This window comes from Sus scrofa, chromosome 15 (genome assembly GCF_054392235.1).
Source record: "Sus scrofa isolate SSC_HxYL_T2T_F1_AM1 chromosome 15, Sscrofa_HxYL_maternal_Yorkshire_Landrace_v2.0, whole genome shotgun sequence".
NCBI classification, from domain to species: domain Eukaryota; kingdom Metazoa; phylum Chordata; class Mammalia; order Artiodactyla; family Suidae; genus Sus; species Sus scrofa.
The window spans coordinates 92213154-92239917 of NC_139397.1; the positions used below are offsets into that span (position 1 = coordinate 92213154).

The 26764-nt window shown below is 37.7% G+C and overlaps 1 protein-coding gene across 10 annotated transcripts in view; it reads right to left on the reverse strand.

Moving 5' to 3' along the window:
- SLC25A12 (solute carrier family 25 member 12) overlaps nt 1-26764 on the reverse strand; it is a 204055-nt gene that overhangs the window by 40428 nt on the left and 136863 nt on the right. For 6 of the 10 annotated variants that reach the window (XM_084999505.1, XM_084999504.1, XM_021075518.2 and 3 more), the window contains 6 exons: nt 25883-25998; nt 17234-17373; nt 5761-5907; nt 3314-3452; nt 2556-2649; nt 298-382 (listed from right to left, as the gene is read on the reverse strand). In XM_084999505.1, the coding sequence (XP_084855631.1) occupies nt 298-382; nt 2556-2649; nt 3314-3452; nt 5761-5907; nt 17234-17373; nt 25883-25940 (663 nt within the window). In that variant the 5' untranslated portion in view covers nt 25941-25998. Of the gene's footprint in view, nt 1-297; nt 383-2555; nt 2650-3313; nt 3453-5760; nt 5908-17233; nt 17374-20917; nt 21022-25882; nt 25999-26764 lie in introns of all 10 variants that reach the window. The other 4 variants (XM_084999509.1, XM_084999508.1, XM_021075521.2 and 1 more) reach the window with 1 other exon arrangement.

Below are 26764 nucleotides of genomic sequence, written 5' to 3' on the forward strand. Positions count from 1 at the left end.
CAGGAGACAAATGAAAGGAAAAGACCGTTCCTCCTAGGGAGAGGGAAGCCAAGCCCATGTATGTTTGCAGTCTTATTTCCCTATCTTAATAAGCTGAAAGAAAAAACCACAAACATAAACCTAGTTGCCCCATAAAAATACTCTATGAGGGTGGAGGGTAACAGTCCATAAAGGTAATCTTTGAGGAAAGTCTTTCTCTATAAAGCAATTTTCATGGATTCAGAAGCTCGAGGCTGTCGTGTACATATACTGTTTCAGCATTTTTGAAGGTGATTCTGTTTATGAGACTCCTCCTACCTGTCTCTGAAGTTCCGCCAGGTTGTAAGGTAAGGCCCCCTCAGCCAATGGGGCTATTCTCTCAATATCTGCCAGAGTCAAGCGCCTTCAGGCAAAAAATATGGGAAAGAAAGAATCATTAAAAACTCCTCATACTAAGATCATCGTTCTTCAAAAAAAAAAGGGAGCAAAAAAGAACTATGGTTTAAAAATAGTATTTTTCTATTCACACAGATCATTTTAGTGAGAAAAAAAATCTTCAGATCCTGTTTGCCACACAAAAAGCAAAAGACTCTGGAGAGATAATGTGGAGTACACAAATTGAATAGTTCAAAGATAGATGTTAAAATTAAAGAAATAATTTTTGCTAGAAACAAAGTATAAACATTGAGCATTCATACATACTAAATATATTCTCCTAGCATTCATATTTAATGCATAAGTGCAAAGTCTCTTGAGAAGGATAAATATAAAACTAATATACACTGGTTGCTTTTAAGTAAAGGCGTAAGGGTAGAAGAGATACTTTTTAATGGTATGCTCTTTTTGTTTTTTGTTTTTTTTGTCTATTTGCTATTTCTTTGGGCCACTTCTGCGGCATATGGAGGTTCCCAGGCTAGGGGTCGAATTGGAGCCGCAGCCGCCGGCCTACGCCAGAGCCACAGCAACAGGGATCCGAGCCGTGTCTGCAACCTACACCACAGCTCACAGCAACGCCGGATCGTTAACCCACTGAGCAAGGGCAGGGACTGAACCCGCAACCTCATGGCTCCTAGTCGGATTCGTTAACCACTGCGCCACGATGGGAACTCCTTTTTTTTTTTTTTTTTTTTGTCTTTTTTTTTAATTTTTAAAAATTTTTTATTTTTTGGCCATGCAACTGGCATGTGGAAGTTCCTGGGCCAGAGGCTGAATGCTAGATCCTTAATCCACTGAGCCACGAGGGAACTCCATGGCATGCCCTTTTAAACTCGCTGAGTTTTGAACCACGTGAATGCACTACTGTTTCTGAAAAATTTTACTTTAAAATAGGTAAGTTCCATAAACCAGCTAGTAGGTCACTTCAGATCCAGTTTTGAGAAGCATTTTTTCAAAGAATTTATTATGATGCTGTAGATTCAACACCTTTACAAAAAATGTGAATTCTAGATGGGCGAGACATGGCCTGATATTTCATGTCAATCATCAAAGACTTGCTGGTTTATTCAAAATCATCCCCAGCTCAACAATTCATTATGCAGCATGAAGGCAAGGAATTATCTATTTACCCTCAACTTCTATTAGTACTCAGCTGTAGGATTAAAACCCATTTTTTCAGAAATCCTACACTTAAATAATTACTAGAAGTGACTAAAAAACCCTGATAACTTAACCGATCATTAAGTTCCCTAACCCACAGGTCCCACTGGGTGCCCAAAGACAAGGGTTTTTCACCTGGATTTGTATAAGACTTGGCAAATTAAATACTCTCTGTGTGTTTTGGGTTTTTTCAATCTATAAAATAGAGGCATAAAATATATGAGCTTATCTATGATGATAACCATGATGATAATGTCCCAGATGGCAAATGACACTCTCCAACACAAAATGGTATATGCTGTTTAGTAAAATGCCCATTCACACTGAATCAAAAAGATAAGATTCCTGGACTTCCTGTGTGGCTCACAACAAAAAGATAAAGATTCCTGAACATGTACCTCAATTTAGTTTATAAATTGAGGCACATTTCCACAAATCCTCTAAAAATTCCTACGCCTCCAGAGAATCCAGGTTAAATCAGAATTTCCATCCCTCTCTTACTTCCCTACCCTCGTCCTCTCATTTTTCTTCCTACCTCACTTGCCTCTCTCACACCTTTCAACTCCTTACTCCCTTTCTCTTACCTCGCTCTCTCTTTCTTCCCTCCTCTTTTCTTCCCCTCCTCTCTCTGTTCCCCTCTTATTCTCTCTCCCTTTCCCTCCCTCCATTCTCCTCTTACCTATACTCCGTCTTATTCTGTCTCCCCTCCCCTGTTTCTCACATCTGCATGTCTCTTTCTTAGGACTTATATACCTAATAAACTGCTGTTTAAATAAATAAACTGAAAGAATACTATTGTTTCATGTTAAAATAACTGTCTTGAGAATTATCACAAGAAGGAGTTCTTTGGTAGCCCAGCGGTTAGGGATTTAGCACTGTCACTGCTGTGGCTTGGTTCTGATCCTTGGCTTGGGGACTTCTGCATACTGTGGGCGCAGTCAAAAAAAAAAAAAATTACAAGAAATTATTAGAATAGTTACCCTGTAGCATTATATAAGTCTGCAAGCTGATACAGGATATCAATCTCTAATGGGGTGACTTGTCCATAGCGTATGGCACTCTGGGCAAATTCCTCTGGAAGAAAAAGAAAATATTTTAAAATCTTGAAAGATTCTTAACATACAACAAAGATCTACCATAACCAACTATTATCTGAAAGCTAAAAGCAATTTAGTATTATTTTGAAAGTCTAAAACTGAATTTCAAATATCTATGTTCAACTACATAGAAATAACTGTGAAAATATGAAAGCTGGCAAAAGATAAAATGTTAAGATGATGAAACAGTATACCAGATAAAGACAAATTAACTTCAGAGATAAAACAATATTTTTGGAATCCTCTCTCTTGTTTATTCGCTTTGGTTTCCAGAGTTACAAGCTAAAAGAATTGGCTATTGTCCAGTCACCTAAAACACCCTACTACAATCCAGCAAAATGAGTAGGCTTGCCCAATCTTCTGTGGCAACCCTTTCCTCATACAAAGAAGCCACTGACCTGTATGACAGTCTAAAGTTTTTTTTCAAAACTGTCAAAGCCACTTCTCCATTCCTGACCTCAGCATCCCATCAAATCCACCTGGATTTTCAGAGACCATTATGGCCCAAGTGAAGCACACACACATGGTAACATACTTTCTAGATCTGCTTCAGAATAGTAAACTTAAATCAACCTCATGTCCTAGATAAAGAAAAGTGAAAATGCTGAGGTTCAAATCAATGTACATATTTTAAATCTTACCCTTTGTGACTTCAACATCTTTCCTTGTGCCAGCTAGAGTGCTATATATCTTACGAACAAGCTCCATGTTATTCAGTAAGGAGTTAAATGCATTGAAGTAGGAGAAGCTAACCTGGTGTGAAATACTTCCTCCAGCTGCCTAGGAAATGACAACACCAAAAGTTAAAAACACAAACACAAACAAAAAAACTCAGATTTATGGACACTGAACTTTTCTCAAAGAAAATCCAGAGGAGCCTTCATTATTAAAATGATTAACAACCAGTCCATAAACACAAGGAAGGTATCGTGCTGAAACACTGTCAGTGTGTTTCATGCTCTCAGGGAAGTCTATGCAATTTAGGTTTTAGGGAAGAAAGCAACATCTGGAAGTTGGACTTCATGGTTCATCTACCTATAAGGTCAGAAACAACAAATACAATTATCACAGATCAAAACCAATGACTATTTAAACAGGATTTTCAAGACCTTCAACTATGGAACTCGGGCTAGTGCTGGGTAATCCAAACCTCAATGTGCAATATAAGGAGCATTTGTTAAGTCACTTTTTTTTTTTCCAAACACATATACAAAAAACAGTGGTAATTTTAATTTTTAAGACTATTTCACTGCATTAAATTTCCTAACCTTTTCTTTTTTAAGGCCATTGTTATAATTTAGATGTAGAACAATCTATTCTGGGCTCTGAATCTCCACCACAACTACCCCAAACTGCAAAAGATGCAGAGAAAATCTAGGGATGATGTATCTGCTGCATATTGTGTCTTTACTGGAATAGCACTAAAGAGATTCTCTAATGCCTGAGGAAGGATGGGGGACAATAAGGCCTTTATTACCTCTGCAGCGTGAGGAGGTAATTCCTCCCTCTGTCCAACACTTGGACATAAACTCAAAGGAAAGTATTCTCCATGGTTTGCAAAAGCCTCATTTTTAAGCCAAGACACAAAGGAACCCAGATGATTAAAAATGTTCTGTATTAAAAACTCAAAAGAGGGAGTTCTCTGGTGGTCTAGTGGTTAGGATGCAGTGCTTTAACCACTGTGGCCCAGGGTTCAATCCGTGGTCTGGGAACTGAGAGCCCACAGCAAGCTGCTACATGCTGCAGTCAAAACAAAACCAAACCCAACCTGAAAAAGAAATACTTATGGAAATTCGAGGGTGACAACCTTAATCATAAAGGTCTATTAAGAATAGTGTAGGTAATAATGGGCAAAGGTTCCCACCCCTGCCATCAGTCACACACATGTTAACCCAAACATATATGATATTTCTATTAGCCTAAATTTGGATACCAGCGTTCCAAAAGCCAGACTCAAATTATTTAATACATTCCTCCAGAAACTGAAATGGCATTTGGTAAACTGAGGCAATAACAGGTCTATCTAACCCAACTGGAAAAGATTAAATGGGTTCCCTCACCCTAAGGCACAGAGTCCTTCTTTGTAGGATTTTTTTTCCTTCCTCCCTCCCTTTCTCCCTTTGTTTCTTTCCTTCCTTCTTTCATTTTTTGGCTGGGGTATGGGGTGAAGGTAGGGGGAGTGGAAGATGAGTGTCAAGGAGGTGAAATGTGTAGGAGAAAGTGACATGCTCCATGTTCAAATTCACTGAAGAAAAAGAACAGAAGTTGATCTTTCTACCCCAGTCTAAATCAGGGATAATGATCTTCAGCTGAAAAAACAAAAGCATCCATTGGCTTCCCTCCATTTAAAACAAGCAGCAATCAAAAACTTATACATTAAGTGTAACACATGAACAAGAAAATTGATAAGTGAGGAAAGTTTCACCACTCTTTTGTGAGGAAGTGGATGACATCAGTTTGCTATTGGTCCAGATGATTGCTTTATAGAGATTAGCAGTTTAGAGAACAAAAAACTGTCTGGTCCATGCAGACTGAATGCACAGGTGAAGGGGCAGAGAGAGGAGTGAGCCACAGAGGCTGACGCCCACATATTTCCTCCATACCTTCTGCCACAGCCATGATTAAAACACTGTAGAGGCCAGTGATGTTCCCTCTAGCAAACAGCACCCTGCAGGCAACAAAGGAAAGAGCCATCCTTATAGCAAGGCTTTGGGAGCCTGGTGGGATGGAAAGAGGCCAAAGGTAAAGGCAGAGGTGTCCGGGAGAAGAACTGCCCACTGGAAAAAGTAATTGCACACCCTTGTCTACAAACTCCCTTGTTTTCTTTAGGTGGACTCTGTAAATGGAAATAAACAATTTGGAAATATATGAGAGCAAGATGGTGGCGCTGAAAAAAAAAAGCTATGATCTGGGGAAAGGCTACTCGCTATCACCCCCACCGCCTCCCTTACACACAAGTGTTTACCTTCTATCAATCAAGCATAAAGTCAGAGCAGGTGAGAGTTAGATAGGTGCAGGGAGGCAATCCAGGACAAGAGTTCCAAGGGTTTAAGGAAATAGAAAGTTGAAGTGATTGCTTTTTACTTACTGAAACTAAGTTCTCCTCCACGAAAGGAGTAAGCATGTGAGACCGAATGGTAACCATGATGTCACTGAAATCCAGACCAGAAATCATGCCACTTTTGTTTTTGTCTTTCAGTGCAAAGGCTTGTCTCGCATGTTCCAACTGCAGTTCCTGGAGGGAAAAGTTAGAAAGAGGTCATTAGACTGATTAAAGCACATCTCAAGTGTATGTTTTAGAAAAGAAGGTAGGCATCCTTTCCCTATTTACTACAAAAATGAACAACAGGAGTTCCCATAGTGGCGCAGTGGTTAATGAATCTGACTAGGAACCATGAGGTTGCAGGTTTGATCCCTGGCCTTGCTCAGTGGGTTAAGGATCTGGTGTTGCCGTGAGCTGTGGTGTAGGTCACAGACGCAGCTCAGATCCCGAGTTGCTCTGGTTTTGGTGTTCTGGTGTAGCCCGGAGAGCTACAGCTCCGATTAGACCCCTAGCCTGGGAACCTCCATATGCTGCGGGTGCAGCCCTAAATAGCCAAGAAGACCAAAAAATAAAAATAAAAAATTAAAATAAAATAAGGAGTACCCATTGTGGCACAAAGGAAACAAATCTGACTAGGAACCATGAGGTTGCAGGTTTGATCCCTGACTTCACTCAGTGGGTTAAGGATTTGGCATTGCTGTGAGCTGTGGTGTAGGTCGCAGACGTGGCTCAGATCTGGCATTGTTGGGGCTGTGGCAGAGGCCAGCAGCTATAGCTCTGATTAGACCCCCTAGCCTGGGAATCTCCATACGCCATGGTTGCAGCCCTGAAAAGCAAAAATAAATAAATAAAGACAAAAAATAAATAGTAACTCTCCTGCTTAAAAGCATTCTTGTTATACAAGAATACTTTTTGAATTACAGTTGGCCCTCCTCATCTGAGGGTTCTGCCTATGTGGATTAAACCAACTGAAGCTTGAATTCCAACATGAAACCTAGGAATAACAAACTGCATAACTCATGTTCAGCTATCCCTCTGTGTGGCTTTGGGCACAGTTATTCATAAACAGTAACAACACACAAAATCTCTGAACTTTTAAACTAACTGAGCAGCAAAACTTTATAATAGGTAATACAAATAAAATGCGCCAATAATACCGTAAGTACTTTATAAAAGTCAAAATTAGAACATTTCTGCCCTGAAGACCTAGGACAAAAGTCAAACTCTGTTATCACAACATAACAATGCAACTGGATGCCATTTTCACAATATTTGCAACTCTGGAAATAGTATTCCTTTCTAAATATATACAAATATTATTCATAGATAAAATTATACATTGAAATTTGCATTACCATTAATTTACAAAAGCCTACAAATCGTGTCCACTTTTCTGACACAATAGTTTTTGATAGAAATTTCAGCATTTTACTAATTACATTTTCCTAGATCTCAATAGTAATTCAAAGACATTAAAATCGCCTTTATGGAGTTCCCGTTGTGGCGCAGTGGTTAACGAATCTGACTAGGAACCATGAGGTTGCAGGTTTGGTCCCTGCCCTTGCTCAGTGGGTTAACGATCCGGCGTTGCCGTGAGCTGTGGTGTAGGTCGCAGACACGGCTCGGATCCCGCGTTGCTGTGGCTCTGGTGTAGGCCGGCGGCTACAGCTCCGATTAGACCCCTAGCCTGGGAACCTCCATATGCCACGGGAGTGGCCCAATGAAATAGCAAAAAGACAAAAATAAAATAAAATAAAATAAAATCGCCTTTATAGCTATTTGTCTCATAATTCATTAAGCAATACATTTGTCTTATATGTCTTTCTGTATTTTTATATTTAAGACAAAATAAGATTTTCAAGTATCTTTTCTTAGAAGGTTGATAACCTAGAGACAAATATATCAAACCTACTAGGTCTTTTAATAATCTGAACTTTAAAAATATTTAATAACATAGTGAAAAACATCTAAGTTTTTCTTTTCTCTTTACAGCCACACTTGTGGCATATGGAAGTCCCTGGTCTACACCACAGCCACAGCAACACTGGATTGAGCCACATTTGCAACCTACACAGCAGCCTGAGACAATGCTGGCTCCCTAACCCACTGAGAGAGGCCAGGGATCGAATCTACATCCTCACCAACACTGTCTGTTTTTTAACCCACTGAGCCACAATGGGAACTCTGATAAAAAGGATAAACATTTTAACATCTATCATCAAACATCTAAATATTTGGATTTTTCTTGAAAAGACCAATAGAAGTAGAGAAACTAAAACTCACCTGGTAAATATGTACAAAATATAAAGAGTACAGAATAAACAACCAGAATGATTTGACAAAGTTTTCTCTTTTCCATCCCTTCTACTTTTTTTTTTAAACTTCAACTTAAATGAGTGACAAAACTGTAATATAGTTAAAGTGTATAATATGATGATTTGATTTGTATATACTGTGAAAGGATTCCACCACTGAGTTAATCTAAACATATCATCATTTCACATTCATTCATTTATTTATTTTTAGGGCCACACCTGCAGCATATGGAAGTTTCTGGGCTAGGGTTTAAATCGGAGCTGCAGCTGCCACCCTGTGCCACAGCCACAGCAATGTGGGATCTGAGCTGTGTCGGAAACTTACACCCCAACTTGCAGCAACATGGGATCCTTAACTCACTAAGTAAGGCCAGGGATCAAGCCCACATCGACATGGATACTAATGTAGTTGGTAAGCCGCTGAGCTACAATGGGAACTCTCCCCACCCCTTTACTTTTTTTTCTTTATGAGAACACTTCTACTATCTTGGCAAATTTCAATTATTCAATACAGTATTATCAACCATAGTCATCATGTTATACATTAGCTCTTCAGATCTTATTCATCTTACAATAGTCCTTTTTCTAGCCTATTTTTCCCACTCCCTAGCCACTGGCAACCACTGGAAGCCACACGTTCAACTTTTTTTTTTTCTTTATAGGGCTGCACTCATGGCACATGGAAGTTCCTCGGCTAGAGGTTGAATCAGAGCTACAGCTGCCAGCCACAGCCACAGCCACGGCCATAGCAACGCGGGATCTGAGCCACATCTGTGACCTACACCACAGCTCACAGCAACACCGGATCCTCAACCCACTGAGCAAGGCCAGAGATCAAATCCACAACCTCATGGCTTCTAGTCGGATTCATTTCTGCTGTGCCACGATGGGAATGCCAACTTTTTTTTTTTTTTTAAGATTCAACGTTTGACACCATGGAGCATTTGCTTTCTCTGTCTGGCTTATTTCACTTCACATAATGCCCTCCAAGTTCATCCATGTTGTTGCAAATGACAAGTTCCACTGTGTGTATGTGAAATAATAAACACACACACATACATATACACCACATACAATGGGATATATACAGATATTCATATACACACACACCATATTTTCTTTACCCATTCACCTGTCAAAGGACACTTAGGTTATTTCTATACTTTGGCTGTTGCAATAATGCTTCAATAAACATAGGAGTACAAATCTCTTTAAAATAATGATTTTGCTTCCTTTGGATGTACACCCAGAAGCAGGACTGCAGATCACAGCAGTTCTATTTTTAATTTCTTGAGGAATTTCCAAATTGTTTTCCATAGTGGCTATACCAGTTTACTTTTACATTAACGGCATCCCTTTCTTCTATATACTTGACAGCACTTGTCTCTGGTCTTTTTAAAAACAGATCCTGGAGTTCCCACTGTGGCTCAGTAGGTTAAGAACCCGACTAGTACCCATGAGGGTGCGGGTTCAATTCTTGGTCTCACTCAGTGGCTGAAGGATCCAGTGTTGCCATGAACTGCAAATAACAGATGCAGCTTGGATCTGATGTTGCTGTGGCTATGGTGTAGGCTAGCAGGTGCAGCTCTGATTCAACCCCTAACCAGGGAACTTCCACATGCCATGGGTACAGCCCTAAAAAAAAATCTTTAAAAAACAGACATCCTAAAAAGTATGAGGTGATATTTCATTGCGGTTTTGATTTGCTTTCTTCCCTGATGATTAGCAATGCTGAGCAACTTTTCATGTACATGTTGACCATCTGTACATCTTCTTTGGAAAATGACTATTCAGGTCCCTAACCCATTTTTCAATTGGGATATTTGGGGGGTTTTGTTTTGTTTTGCTACTGAGTTGAATGATAGTAGATTTCAGATATAAATCCCTCATCAGATATTTTTGGCTATTGTCCTACTGATCTATGTGTGGTTTATGTGGTTTATAGTTTTGAATACTATACCTTCACAATATATTTTGAATTCAGGAAGTGTGATGTCTTCAGTTTTGTTCTCAAGTTACTTTGGCTGTTTAGGGTCTTTCGTGGGTCCATATAAATTTGAGGATTGTTTTTTTCTATTTCTGTAAAAAACACCATTGGAATTTTGATAGGGCTTGTGTTGAATCTATAGATCACTTTGAGTAGTATGGACATTTTAACAATTTTAATTCTTCCAGTCTTGAAAACAAAATATCTTTCCATTTATGTTGTCTTCAATTTCTTTTCAGTGTGTTACAGTCTTCAGTTACAGATCTTTCACTTCCTTAAATTTCTTTTTAATGTTATTGTAAATGATTGTTTTCTTAATTTCTTTCCAACAGATTATTCGTACAGAAATGCAACTCATTTTTGTATACTGATGTTGTATTCTGCAATTTTAATGAAGTCGTTCATTAGTTCTAACAGTATTTTGTGTGTGTGAGGTCTTTAAGGTTTTCTACATATAATGTTACATCCTCTACAAGTAAGGGCAATTTTAATTTTTCCCTACCAACTTGGATGCCTTTTCTTTCTTTTTCTTGTCTAATTACTCTGGCTAGGGGTTCCATTACTTTTTGAATAACAGTGGCAACAGTGAGTATCTTTGTCTTGTTTTCTGATCTTAGTGAAAAAGCTTTCAGCTTTTCACTGCTGAGTATGTTAGCTTTGGGCTTATCATCCACAGACTTTATTAGGTATAATTCCATCTATACCTAATCTGCTAAAAGAGTTTTTACCATAAAAGGATATAGAATTTTGTCAAATGCTTTTTTTGCATCTACATCTAGCGAGATGATCATGGTTTTTATCCTTCATCTTGTTAATATATCATATCACATTTAATGATTAGCATGTGCTAAACCATCTTTGCATCACAGGAATAAGTCCCACTTGATTATGGTGTATGACCTTTTAATGTTCTATTGAATTCAGCTTGCTAATATTTTGTTGAGAATATCTTTATCTATCTTCACCACGGATATTGACCTGTAACTTTCTTTTCTTGTGGTATCCCTGTCTGGCTTTGGTATGAGGGTAAAACTGGTCTTGTACAATAAATTTGGAAGAAGTCTACTTCCTGCTTTTTTTTTTTTTTTTGGAAAAGCTTTAGAAGGACTGGTGTAAGATTGTTTTTTTTAAAATCAAGGTATTATTCTAATTTTGTCTTTACTGATGTATAGTTGATTTACAATGCTGTGTTAATTTCTGCTGCACAGCAAAGTGATTCAGTTACATATATATTATACACATACACATTCTTTCTTAAACATTCTTTTCTATTATGGTTTATAATAGGCTGAATGTAGTTCTGTGTGTTATACAGTAGGACTTGTTGTTTACCCACTCTACGTATAATAGCTTACATGTGCTAACCCCAACCTCCCACTCCATCCCTTCCCCAATCCCTTCTCCCCTGGCAACCCCTTGTCTATTCTTTATATCCATGAGTCTGTTTCTGTATTCTTCCTAAAATATTCAGTAGTGTTCATCAGTGAAGTCCTCTGGTCCTGGACTTTGCTTTATTGAGAGGTTTTTGATTATTGATTCAATCTCCTTGTTAGTTAACTGGTCTGTTAAAATTTTCCATTTCTCCATGATTGTCTTGGTAGGTTGTATGTTTCTAGGAATTCATCCATTTCTTCTAGATTATCTCATTTGTTGATGTACAGCTGTTTACAGCAGTTTTTTATGATCATTACCAGTTGTAATGTCTCCTTTCATTTCTAATTTTATTTGAAATAAATTCTTAATCTAGCTAAATGTTGGTCAATTTTACCTTTACAAAAAAACAGTTCTTGGTTTCATTGATCTTTTCTATTATCTTTCTGGTCTCTATTTCATTTATTTATGCTGTGATCTCTGTTATTTCCTTCCTTTTACTGACTTTGGGCTTAGTATATTCTTTTTTTCGTTCCTTAAGGTATAAAGGTAGGTTGCATAAAATTTTTTCTTAATGTAGGTGTTTATCACTATAAACTTCCCTCTAAGAACTGCTTTTTCTATATCCTATAAGTTTGGTATGCTGTGTTTCCATTTTCATTTGTCTCAAAATATTTTTTGATTTCTTCTATGAACCATTCATTATTTATGAGAATGTTGCTCAATCTCCAATTTGCAAATTTTCTCTTCTTCTACGTTATAGTCATTCTACCTTTCTATCACCTCAACTCCAACCATATCCTCCTTCAAATGAAGCAGGAATTTTATGTCTTTATTTCTGCCTTGAAAAATGGTTGAAAGTGTTTCCCATGGAAAGGATATTCCTGAGGAACATCAGAAGCAGATGTAGGTCCACTCCCTATCTTAATAGGTTTTCCCCTTCTTAACTCCTTTTTTTTCCTCCCTATTTGTGCCTTGTTATGTCTTTGTCTTCTCCATGCCTATGTTTTAGCCTCTCAGAAATACCCAGTGGCAATCATGGGCATGATTAAGCCTTATTAATGACACTCAGTACTGAAGAAAATGTACACCTTAATATTAAAGAAAAAGCAGAATCCTCATGCCAAGAGTAATGTTAGAAGAATACATTTTCTATTTTCTATTAGGTCAACAGTTGAAGGATGCTCTTGTATCTTTTAAAGATACATATTTGAAATATCACAGATGAAACTATAGAGTATATGGGATTGGCTTCCAGATGATCCTGTAGGGGACAGAGTGGAGAGTATAAATTAAAAAAAGACTGGCCAACAGTTAATAATTGTTGAAGCTGGGAGATGGGTACACAGGGGCTCATTATACTGGTCTCTCCATTTTTAAATACTTTGAAGTCTTTCAAACTAAAAAGTTAAAAAGTTAGAATAAGGGAATTAAAAAAGAAAATAAAGGAAAAAAATTATGCATATAATGCTCTCCACGGAGTTCCTGCTATAGTGCAGTAGGTTAAGAATCCGACTGCAGGAGTTCCCGTCGTGGCGCAGTGGTTAACGAATCTGACTAGGAACCATGAGGTTGCGGGTTCGATTCCTGGCCTTGCTCAGTGGGTTAACCATCCGGCGTTGCCGTGAGCTGTGGTGTAGGTTGCAGATGCGGCTCGGATCCCACGTTGCTGTGGCTCTGGTGTAGGCTGGCAGCTACAGCTCCGATTCGACCCCTAGCCTGGGAACCTCCATATGCCGCAGGAGCGGCCCAAGAAATGGCAAAAAAAAAAAGACAAAAAAAAAAAAAAAAAAAAAAAAAAAAAGAATCCGACTGCAATGGGTCAGGTCACTATGGCGACATGGGTTTGTCCCCCAGCCAAGAAGAGTGGGTTAAGGATCTGACATTGCCACAGCAATGGTGTAGGTTGCAGCTGCAGCGCAGATTCAACCCCTGGCCCAGGGACTTCCATATGCTGCAGGTGTAATTTCCCCCCCCATCCAAGAAAAGGAAAGAAAAAAACTCCCAAATTCTCCATTTGTATAGTATAATCAAAACATCAGGGTACAACAGATACTGTGATCATGCTAATGAAGAAAAACAATGTTCTGGACATATAAAAGATAAAGATATTCTAAAGAGAGAAAAATTCTCTTACACATAAAAGATAAATGTGCTTTCAGACTGAAAGTGTGGGTAGGGGAATTGAGGGAAAGGATAAATAAAGGAAGTTACGCTAAAGATCTTGTACTCTTAGAAATGCATTTCATCCAACTATGAGATGAAAACAGGAGAGCTTCAGAAATACTGAGACTTTGGAGTTCCCGTCGTGGCGCAGTGGTTAACGAATCCGACTAGGAACCATGAGGTTGCGGGTTCGGTCCCTGCCCTTGCTCAGTGGGTTAACGATCCGGCGTTGCCGTGAGCTGTGGTGTAGGTTGCAGACACGGCTCGGATCCCGCGTTGCTGTGGCTCTGGCGTAGGCCGGTGGCTACAGCTCCATTTCAACCCCTAGCCTGGGAACCTCCATATGCCGCGGGAGTGGCCCAAGAAATAGCAACAACAACAACAACAGCAAAAGACAAAAGACAAAAAGACAAAAATAAAAAATAATAAATAAATAAATAAATAAATAAAAAGAAATACTGAGACTTTGGATGAGACTGAACTAGCACATTTAGCCCTGCTGTCTTCCAAAACTCTACACTAAAAATCACAGTAAAGAAGTAAACAACAAAACAAAACAGAAACCCAAGGATAAAGAAGAGGAGATAACTACATTTTTAAGATTAAAGAGCAAAAGGGCAAGTGACAACCAGAAAGTGAAGAAAGCAAAAATAAAAAATAAAAAAAAATTAGGAGTTCCCGTCGTGGCGCAGTGGTTAACGAATCCGACTAGGAACCATGAGGTTGTGGGTTCGGTCCCTGCCCTTGCTCAGTGGGTTAACGATCTGGCGTTGCCGTGAGCTGTGGTGTAGGTTGCAGATGCGGCTCGGATCCCGCGTTGCTGTGGCTCTGGTGTAGGTTGGTGGCTACAGCTCCAATTGGACCCCTAGCCTGGGAACCTCCATATGCCGCGGGAGCGGCCCAAGAAATAGCAACAACAACAACAACAACAATAATGCCGAGGGAGCGGCCCAAGAAATAGCAACAACAACAACAACAAAAGACAAAAAAAAATAAAAAATAAAAAATAATTAAAAATAGAAAAATTTAAAAAAAATCTGGAGTTCCCGTCGTGGCGCAGTGGTTAACGAATCCAACTAGGAACCATGAGGTTGCGGGTTTGATCCCTGGCCTTGCTCAGTGGGTTAACGATCCGGCATTGCCGTGAGCTGTGGTATAGGTTGCAGACGCGGCTTGGATCCAGCGTTGCTGTGGCTGTGGTGTAGGCCGGTGGCTATGGCTCCGATTCGACCCCTAGCCTGGGAACCTCCATATGCTGCAGGGGCGGCCCAAGAAATAGCAAAAAGACAAAAAAAAAAAAAATCTTAAAACCCTCCAGTGGAAAAAAAAAAAAAAAAAAAAAGCTTCAAAACAGAATAAAAAATTAGAATGGGGAGTTCCAGCTGTGCCACAGTTCTTTCTGTAGTGCAGGTATTCTTACTATGGTGCAGTGAGTTAATGATTCAGCTTGTCTCTGCGGCATTGCTGGTTTGACCCCCGGCCAGGCGCAGTGAATTAAGGATTTGGTGTTGCCACAGCTATGACATAAGTCATAGCTATAGTGTAGGCTACAGATGTAGCTCAGATTCTATCCCTGGCCTGGGAGCTTCCATATGTCACAGGTGTGGCCATAAAGTTTTTTTTAAAAAAAAGAAAGAATTAGAATGGTACTAGTCTTCTCAGTAGCAACACTGTAAGCTAGAACACAAAAGAGATACATTTTCAACTTAGGAGGAAAACGAATTCTTATTAAAATTCTATACCCAGCCAAACTAAATGTAATGATAGAGCAGAGGTTTTCAGATATCAAGTCTCACGAAAAAATATTTTACTTTCCTCAGGAAACCTGTGCAGGAAGTATTCTACCAAAAAGAGGAAGTAATAAAGGAAGAGATGAAATTCAGCAGATGAGAGGTTCCACATAACACAGGGGCAAATGGACTCCTGAGGATGAAGGTGAAGGGAGACCACAAACTGACAGCTAAGTAATAAGTACAAAGTCCAGCATCTGACTGTGAGGCAGGCCAGAGAGTTCCAAGAAAATGGTGTAGGGGTGACGGAAAACAGTCTGGTGGTTCCTCAAAAAGTTAAACATAAGATTACCATGTGACCCAGTAATCCTGCACTTTAAGGATATACTCAAAAGATTTGAAAACAGGTATTCAAATACATGTACACCAATGTTTATAGCAGCACTATTCATAGCTTAAAGGCAACTAACGAATGAGTAGACAAAATAAAATATAGCCATATAATGGAATATTATTCAGCCATAAAAAGAATGTATAATTAGTACATGCTACACACAGATAATTCTTGAAAACATTACGCTAAGAAAACGCCAGACACAAAAAAATCATATTGTGTAATTCCATTTATATGAAATATCCAGAAACAGAAAGTAAATTGGTGGTTGTCAGGGGCTAAAGAGAAGCAAGAATGGGATGTAACTACTAAATCAGTACATGGTTTTCTTCGGGGGTAATGAAAAGGTTCTGGAATTAGATAAAAGTGGTGGCTGTACAACACTGTAAATGTACTAGATGCTACTAAATTGTGCACTTTCACGTGGTTAATTTTAAGAGAATTTTACCTCATTTTTTAATAAAAGAAAGTTCCTGGATTGCTCTAGAGGATGAAATTGATAGAATACCTACTGGGTTTTAAACATATTAATGAGGAGTTCCCGTCGTGGCTCAGTGGTTAATGAATCCGACTAGGAACCATGAGGTTGCAGGTTCAATCCCTCGCCTTGTGCAGTGGGTTAAGGATCCGGCATTGCCGTGAGCTGTGGTGTAGGTCGCAGACGTGGCTCAGATCCCCAATTGCTGTGGCTGTGGTGTAGGCTGGCAGCTACAGCTCCAATTCGACCCCTAGCCTGGGAACCTCCATATGCCGCGGGAGCGGCCCAAGAAATGGCAAAAAAAAACAACAAAAAAAAAACATATTAAAATGAGATTTTACTGAGGCAAAGTTTGAGAATGAATTACCATTAGAATCTCTAAGAAAAGTAATCACTTTAGTCATGCATGGTATTTGCAAAATTGTGGTAATTCAAATATGATTACTGATTTAAGCAGAATCATGACATAATTGTATGGAGAGTGGGGACAGAAAATGTCCAAGTCCGTGATAGAGAAGGAAAGATGAAAGAGCTAGCTCCTAATGTCCCAGAGTTCAAATTAAATTAGAAAAATACCTAAAAGTGAGAAATTAAAAAGCAGAAGTGCCAGCACATGTTTATTATTTAAAGCTATGAAAGTAAACACTGAGGAGTTCCCCTGGTGGCTCAGCAGTAATGAACCCAACTAGTATCCATGAGGACTCAGGTTCCATCCCTGGCCTTGCTGAGTGGGTTAAGGATCTGGCATTGCTGTGAGCTGTGGTGTAGGCCTCAGATGCAGCTCGGATCTGGCGTTGCTATGATGTAGGCTAGCAGCTACAGATCTGATTTGACCTCTAGCCTGGGAACTTCCATATGCTGCAGGTGCAGCCCTGAAAGAAGGAAGGAAGGAGAGAAAGAAAGAAAACGCTGAAAGAAACAATTAAAAATTTTTAAATAAATTGCCTCTGGGAGTAGGAAATGAAAAATGGGGGTGAAATGCCACAGAGGTTGCTATTTTTTGTAATAAAACTAAAAGGGAAGGAGATGGAGAAGGAATGGCACATATTCACACTGGTTATGAAAAACTAAGCTCACCTGAAGAAACTGTGTGAATTCTGTGTAGTTAAGATGCTTCTTTCGATTATGCCCAAAATGTAGCCGGATAAATTCACAGTCCCAGTTAAAAGGAATATGATGATGAATAATTGTCTGTCCAAAAATTTCTTTGACATTTTCTTAAAAGGGAAAACAAAAATAAATAAATTATATCTGGAATAAGTAGCTTGGTCCACTGCAATGTTCCTACAGAAAGAAATTGAGAGAGATTTTAAAAGTCAATATTATCTGCTTCTAAGATTAGCTGCAAAATTTTTGTGTTCAGAAACCCATGCACAGGAACACAATTGATACAAAATATAATTTTACAGTTAAGATTGTGTACCATTACATATAAGGCCATGAGATTCTTAATTTCTCTTGATTTAATTTTAATTAGGAAGTGATTTATATCTTGCACTATAAATGGCTGCTACTTTGCATTGCGTATAAAATCAATAGTGTTTTCCCGGTTCCTCAAGGAGTCGAATTAAGCCCTTTATCAGAAGCATGAATACCTAAATTACAGTATAATGCAATATTTGTCATACTAAGTATGGCTTGATTGAGGCTTGATTATTACATTCACACTAGCCTGAATATGTCTATTGAAGATAGGTATAAGAAATACTACCAAAAGCATATCATTAGCTCAGCAGCAAGCACCTTATTAAAAGCTTCTGATATTGTCAAAAATATGGTCTTGACACAAAGCTTCAAAATCCCCATAAAAACCATGATTATTAGTCTCAACTATTAAACTATTTTAAGATAAGTGAAATTAGTGATTCACTTTTAAATAAAGAAGGACTAAACACAGTATACTAACTTTTTGATAGGAACCAGTCACACTGTGTAATATACAACCAAAACCCTCTGACAGCTTGTCTTCATGCACTAACAATGTCATTCACTTCCTTACACAGTTCTACACTTAACTATAAAAGTCAATTCACAAATGACTGGTACTTTAACAAGCATAGACTGGATAGACTAATTTAGAAGCTCATGCCAAAAAAAAAAAAAAAAAAAATTAACAAAGAAAGCAGGAAGCCTGTTTTACTGATGTCTTAAGAGCAAAATTATTTTCAAATTTAAGCCAATTATATTAGTGAAAGGATTCTACCATCAATAGCTACTATCAATTACACTAAAGAATTAGTAAACACAAGCTTAATGTTTTATAATCTTCAACTATACTGTTTTCTCTAATTTCTGCAAATTCTTTGAATAAGATTTAGACCTCATACTGTAAATGGTTTAATGGATTCCCTTTGGTTTCACTTTTTTTTTTTTTTTTTTTTTTTAAGTAAAAGCATTGTTATGGTGGGGGATAGGGGAAGTATAAGAATCCTGAACTGGAAATCCTACCAGTCTGGACTCAATATGGCAGCTCTGAATAAGTCATAGCAATCAATAAGTTGGAAGAAGGCATTGGATGTCACTGGGGAGATGGGATTCTCATCTTTTCTTTCAAATAGAACGCAGTATTTATTTCTTGCCTAAGTAGTAACAGTATTTCAGAGTTTTCAAATTATGTCAATTATTTTCACATTCTATAAATACAAATTAAATATATGAATTTTTGTTTATAAAAGCAAAGGATTAACTCAGTAGCAATTCATGGGATCCTAAACAACACAAAAATATTACCCTTAAATCTATATGAAACTTCGACAAGTTGTAAAACATGTTAAAGTTTACAAAAATAACTAAAACACAGATTGGAAAAAATATTTAGAGCTAAAATTATTATGACAGATTAGCAAAGATTTTTAGGATCCTAACTTAATTAATTAGCTGCTTCTGTTTCCAAATTAATTAATTTGATTTCTTATTTTTAAATTCTAACAAAGCATTAAACTAAGGGAATTATGAAGAAATTAAAGATAAATTACAACATACATTTAAGGAATATTAAGATAAATTATTAAAGGGAATAAATTATCATATAACCTTTGTTTTAAAGGTCACAGCTCCCCCAAATCAACTATTTGATAACAAACATACACACTGCAGAGTTACTTTGTGGCAAGTGGGTTAAAGATCTGGCATTGCTATTGCAGCACCTTGGGTTGCTGTGGTGGCATGGGTTTGATCCCTGGCCAGGGAACTTCCATATGCCATGGATGCAGCAAAAAAAAAAAATACATATATATGTACATATTATACAATAATAAAGTTGAATTCCCTTTGTATGACTAGAAAATATCAGAATCTCAAGTGTGAAACTATTATCAAATAAAGCCAAAGATTCAAAATTTTTCAAACTTAAGAAAATTCAATTAACTATGAAAATTTTCTATTACAAAAATGATATTTCTAAACCCAAACTGCAATATGTAAAAAAATAGCTCAGAAAAATAGCTCTAACATAAAAACTTTTAACTAAAATCCTATTTTGTAAATCTCCTAGCAATCTCTAAATAAGATCTCGCTGTACCTTTGAAACAATTAAAATGATGGCTTAAACTACTCATATTCATTTCGTCAAATACAGAAGTGTTATTTTCCATGAGTATTTGTCTGAACATTTCTTCCCACTTCTCCCACACTGGTCAATTGACAGCTTCGTATATGGTTTTATTATAACCATTATTATGTGCTGTGGTTTATTAACTACTCCCAAACACTTTTATTTTAGCCATGGCATAGGTTACAACTACAGTTTCTAGAACTAACAAAATTTCAAACCTACTTGGCACCTCCTGATGTAGCCCACTTCCCTTCTGTTATTATTTCCACTACCAGCTGCCTAAGGCTAAATCAGGAAGCTTACTGAAATAGTTAGTACAACTATTGTTTGGAAGTCAAATCCATAACTTTCACTGACTTTTACCAGGATGTCCTTACCCAAAAAAAAAAAAAAAAAAAAAAAAAAAAAAAAAAATTTAAAGCTCCAAAACTGGAGAGACAGCTTATACTTGACTTGTGTGAGGCAAAAGCCCAAAGAACTCATGTTCTTCATCTTACTCAGTTTTATCATGTTCTGCATGACATGAAAGGGAACACCAATAATCTCAAATAATCTCCCAATTTATCCAACTGAAACCACAAAGCAAGTTTTCCCCCCAGAGAGAATCCCGTCTTTCCAGTGGCAAACAAGGGTCTTTAGTTCTCCAAGGAGTGCTATTTCAGTGGCCACAGTTCTGGCATGGATGAAAGGGATATGACAGTCACATCTTACTGGCAGCAAGATCATGATCTAGTGTTTTATACTAGGGTGGCCTTGCTAATGGAAATAGGAATCCATTCGTTTTCTGACATATAGAAAACAACAGCCCACTTTTTCACTTCCTGCAGAGCGTGGGCTTATGAAAGAGATGGTTTATAATTCCTCTGAAAGGGGAACTGGGGTCAGATGCAAAAGTAGCCTGTCATTATTGTTTAAAGGCGAGGAGCCCAACGATTTATCAGGAGGGCAGGTAATGGTGAAAATGGTTAAGTAAAAATGTTCACAGACATATAACATTAGTCAGTTTAGCTGTAGCAGTCACTTATGATGATTGGACTAGATGAAATACACATTGAAGCATAGATATTATGTCAATATGTCTTAACAGAGGTTATCATTTCCCCAGTAGCCCATACTGTGTCTCCCCATCTCATCCACCCTCATCCCTCCCCTGGTCCTTATGGGAGCTTCCTATTGTTCTTGTTCACCTTTCTGCAGTACAAAATTACCTCTGACCGGGGCTGGCACTCTTCTCCAAGACTGCCACCATGCCTGTTCCATGAATGAGCCTGGAAGGAGCTGCTGTACCAACGGTGTGGCCAGAGAACTCCTCCTGTAGGTATACAAGCCATCAGCCCTGTGACACAGCCCACCTACCATCAGCCCAACGACATCCTGATTCCAAGGATTCCAGCCCAGCAGGAGCCACTGCTTCCAACTTACAGGCTTGAGACCAAACATTTTTATTGTCAGGGGAAAAAAAAGTCCTCAATAGCTGAGTTTCACCTGCACAGTTCTTAAAGTGAAGTCAGAGAGGCTTTCAGAAGAACTCCCACCATGAACAATGAATAACCTTGATTATTACTGAACAAAAACAATGGCAAGACTTATGGAAGTAAAGAGTTCCTCAGTGAAGGAAAACTTGGGGGGAAAGAAGAGGAACAACTAAGAGACCAAAAAAGAAAACAAGGGAAAACAAACAACAACAACAAAAAGATCAACAACAGGAACTTGTAGAAGGCCCAGCCAACACAGCATGTCAGGCCAGACCTCACTGTTCTCCTTCCAGGTGGGTTATTAGTTTCCTGGGTAACCTGCTCTGTTTTACTGAGGGAAAGTATTTCTATTAACCCTTTACCTACCTCCAAAGGGGATTACTGTACAGTCAACCGAGTAGTCCCGCTGCCAAATATATGTAAAGGTCCATTTCTCAGGAAAAATGAGTTTACATTTAAAGAGCATCTATTACTATAAAAGCTAGATGCTTCAACAATCGATCACCAAATGGCTTAAAACCAAGTAGTAACACCATGTCCTCTCTAACTCTAAGCTACTCTATAGCCTTGAGAATTAATACAACCCTCCCTGTGATATGTGAAAGGAGTCTCAAATTTTTTTCCTGATTTAATTTGAACACCAAAGTGAAACTCTAATTCTTAGGAAATTGAACTAGGTATTTATTTTGAAAGAATTCCATATTAAACCATGTCTACAACTTTGTTTCCACTGAGAGAGAGAGAATATGACATTTTTTGTATCAACACTTCCATCTCAATTGAATTTTTAACAATAGCAGTGGTCATGCCTAAAACATCCCAATCTATTATTCCCCTTAGAGAAAAAAGTATTTTGGAGGCACAAATGCAACACATTTTTATTTGCTATACATATTGGTGGTCAAACACAGTACAAAATCAAAAGGAAGCCCTACTTTTTGAGGGTTCTACAGTTAAGGAATAAAGATGTGCCCCTGGAAAATTTTCCTTCCGAGGCAAACACTTTGGAACACAATGTTGATGAGATTTTCAATAGAAATTCAGAATATATAACATGTTTTATATTCATTTATTTGTTAATAGATAAGAGTGTTTATTGGATATTTTTTAGAATGATTACAATCTTGTTAAAATAATAGGCTTTTTTTTTTTTTTTTAACTTGGGACAAATGCATGGCAAGTACTGACAACACAATGTAGAATAGCTGGTTATCTAGCCTCAGTCTAATTCTATTGAGCACAATATCTAGTACACTAGTGGACAATAGTGAGACCAAGGCAAGTTTACACTATACCTAGCACATACCAGTCATGCAATGGCCCCTATAAGGCTCATGCCACCAGGCAGTAGCAGATATTCAAGCCATTAAGTAATCATCCACAGCATGCATTAAAAGTTTCATTAAAAGAACACCAAAGAAGAAACAACTAATGATTTTATTCACTCTTTTAAAAACTCCAGAACCCTCTCTTGAGCTTATACATTCTGAAATGGATTATCAAGGTCTCAGTGTAAGTCCTCTCCCTCAGAGCAGAGGTATCTCTACTTAAAAAAAGAAAAAAACTTGTCCAGCATTCAAGTAAACGTTATTCAATATTACCAAATATATGTATATATATATATATGCGCAAAGATGCACACAATTTAAGTACACAATTTGATGTGTGTAAAAAGCGTATCTAAAAAAACAAAAGCATAGATGAGAACAATATATACAAGTACACAGATAACATCATCATCATCATAGTCCATGAGATATACCAATGGCATAATAGTTTTGCCCCACACCACTACACCTTGCATTCAGTATTCTCTCCCACCTTTCTTTCCTGATGTGCACAAGGAAAAACTATACTTTAAATAAGCTCCAAACCAGAAAACATAAGGCCATTTGGTGAAAAGGATCGTGAGTTAGAATACATCTAAAATTTCCTTTTACCAAAACATATGTCTATAAATACATAAGTACGATTCATTTTGAGTACAAACATGAAAACTGACCTTTATCACAGATCCAAAATCCTATTAAAATAAACTCCAAGTTAATTATTTCCTTATGCTGAAATTTGGTAGTCGCAAATACAGCCTGAAATGAGTGGGCTTTAGAAATCTTGTTAAAAAGCATTTGTAACAGTTTCAATGCCTTTCTTTTTTTCTTAACGTAAAATTAAATTTTTCCTTCATTACAATTCTTTTCATTTTAGTTAAGAAGCTTTGATGAAAAATGGACCCTCAAAATAGGGAGGGAGGGCAGGGAGGGGAAATGGCCAAGGTCCCCAAGAAACAGATGAGCACCATCAAGAGAACCATCCAGTTGGCCAGGAACCACAAGGACAATGTTGAAAGGGGTTCAACTCTATCTTACTCCATAAGAATCTTCCTATCTCTAAGATTATGGAGCAAAAGAATGAGGGATTCTGAAGGGTTCTTCAGTTCATCCCAAGGTGCTATAAAAACTAAAACTGATTTGTTCTGCTTTTAATCCTATCTACATTTTCTTGAAATTTTAATCATAAATCATTGTCTGAAAGAAAAACAAAAGATCTAGAAAACGCCAACATTGGCATCTAATAACTACAAGCTTTCATTTGCATGAAATAATAAGGTGTGTATAAACTACTCAGCTACCTCCTATACATTTTAATGTACTAATCAACAGTGGCATGAGTCTCTATAGTTAGTCTGTTGAATAAACTGACTTGAGTGACTTATTTCTTAAAATAGAAATTGGGAAGCACAATCAAATGGAAGAGAGACAAAGAATCATGATACCAAGGTAAAGGGGACAAGATAAATTAGAATTTGGTTTTGAGAAATCTAATTTTTTTTTATTATGTATGTAAGAGAAATCTAATTTTTAAGCAATGGACAGAGGATAGAAGCACAGGTATACTGTCACTAATGCAGATAGTTATATCAAGTTACTTCCCAAGCCATTTCTGCACATATGAGCATGTGTGGTGATACCTACTGAAAACAGAAAATGTAGCATTCTTAGTAGTACAGTTTTAATGCTGAATGATGAGGTAATAAATTTTTATGCTTTAAACTATAAAATCTAGGTGTTTCTGAGGAAAGTCAACATTCTTTAGGAGGCAGAATGGCCAGAGTCTGCTCTAAAGCAGGGAGAATGACAAGATATACACAAAAACCTAAAGAGCTCTATTTATTTGGGAAAATCTTATACTGAAGACAACTGGGTCAGTGGCAGAAGGAAGGAAACAATCAATGCCAAGCTAGACTGTGTGCCCACTGAGATGATGGCAAAGGAACCACCAGTCCTTTCAAATACTTGGACTTTCTCACATTCTTACCATAGCAGTGATACTTCTTCCTTTGGGTTTAACTAGAGGATATTTGTTTTATAACAAACATTACAGTGAATAAATATGTAGCACCATGGCTCAAGGGAAGCCTGATTTTCAAGTTTTTCTACCACATATAGATGCCAATTCATACTACAAAAGGGCCTTAAACTCAATTTTACGAGACGAAAAAGTTTTAGAAATCTGATTCACGACAATGTAAATATACTTTACTGAACTGTACACTTATAAATGGCTAAGATGCTAAGGTTTATGCTATGCATTGCTTTAGCACAATTTTTTAAAAATCCAAAAAACTTTTTAAAAAGGGAGGAGTGCTCTACGTCCTTGAAAACACTAAATTATTTTTACTGAAAAACCTATTACAGGAAAAACTGATACTCTTACTAAACACAAACTAATTTCTGCAAGTAAGTCTCTTTAAAAAACTAACATATGGCTACAAATAGAATTCCTAATAGTTTATATGCTTTGAGACATCCACAATATGCTAGATTATGTGCCTACAAAAGCATTTAAATTGATATCTTTTTTCTTTTTTTTTTTTTTTTTGTCTTTTTGCCATTTCTTGGGCCGCTCCCATGGCATATGGAGGTTCCCAGGCTAGGGGTCAAATTGGAGCCGTAGCCGCCGGCCTACACCACAGCCACAGCAACGCTGGATCCAAGCCGCGTCTGCAACCTATACCACAGCTCACGGCAATGCCGGATCCTTAACCCACTGAGCAAGGCCAGGGATCAAACCCGCAACCTCATGGTTCCTAGTTGGATTCGTTAACCACTGAGCCACGACGGGAACTCCTAAATTGATTTCTACATCCAATTCACATGGCAACTTTAATATCCTAGCCTTGTTTCCTAAAGCCAAAAAATCTAAAATGGGGGTTCAGAAAACGCTAACTAGTCTTGCCCTAACTCTCTCCTTTAGGTCCATTCTTGGGTGTTAAAATGACACTGTAGCAATTTTCCAAAGAAGCTAAAAAGAAATTATGAACTATCCAGTCAAAAATCCCTTAAAGAATGAGATGATTAGTCTATGTTGTTCAGTCTGTTTCATGAAAATTTTGCCCAGGCTGGCCCCTAACAAGATAATTTTATACCACCTACTTCAGGAATGTGAAATTGGCAGAGACTTAATGAGCTGAAGCAACAACATTCCTAGATTCCTTAATTTTTCCAATAGTCTAATACTTTAAAGAAAATAAAACCATTTAAATTTTATCTATGTAAATCCTTTTAGAAAATTCATACTTCATTTATTGACTAGCTCTTAAAAAGGCAGTAATCTCTGTGCAGTTACTAAATTTAGCAATTAAAGACTGAACCAGACTTACTAACTTGACTTAACTATATAATCTTTTCTTTTTCTTACCAAACGTCACCTCTCCATTTCCACTCTTGTCAAATAATTGGAAAGCCACTATGAACATGGAATCTGGAGCACATAAAACAGATTCAAATGCCAAAAATTCTTGATAGGAGATCAATCTGGAATAAAATATAAAATATTATTGTCTGGTAACCTGCCTTTACTGTATGAACAATAGCACAGGGTAACCAAAAAACTGATGAAAGGAAGTTTCTCTTTATGGAAGTATTCCAGATAATAAAGAAAGATACAATCAAAAGTCCAGGACCAGGAGTTCCCGTCGTGGCGCAGTGGTTAACGAATCCGACTAGGAACCATGAGGTTGCGGGTTCAGTCCCTGCCCTTGCTCAGTGGGTTAATGATCCAGCGTTGCCGTGAGCTGTGGTGTAGGTTGCAGATGCGGCTCGGATCCCGAGTTGCTGTGGCTCTGGTGTAGGCCGGTGGCTACAGCTCCAATTGGACCCCTAGCCTGGGAACCTCCATATGTCGCAGGAGCGGCCCAAGAAATAGCAAAAAGACAAAAAAAAAAAAAAAAAAAGTCCAGGACCAGATGATTTCATTGCGGAATTCTACCAAACATACAAAGAAGTTCTACCAATCCTTTTCAAACTCTTCCAAAAGACTGAAAAGGAAGGAACACTCCCAAAGATATTCTATGAGGCTACTATCAGCCTGATACAAAACCCAGACAAAGACACTACCAAAAAAGAAAATTACAGGACAATATCCTTGATGAATATAGATGCAAAAATTCTCAATAAAATATTAGCAAACCAAATCCAACAACATATCAAAAAGGTCATACACCATGACCAAGTTGGATTCATTCCAAGGTCACAAGGATGGTTAAACATATGCAAATCAACTGAGGTAATACACCATATC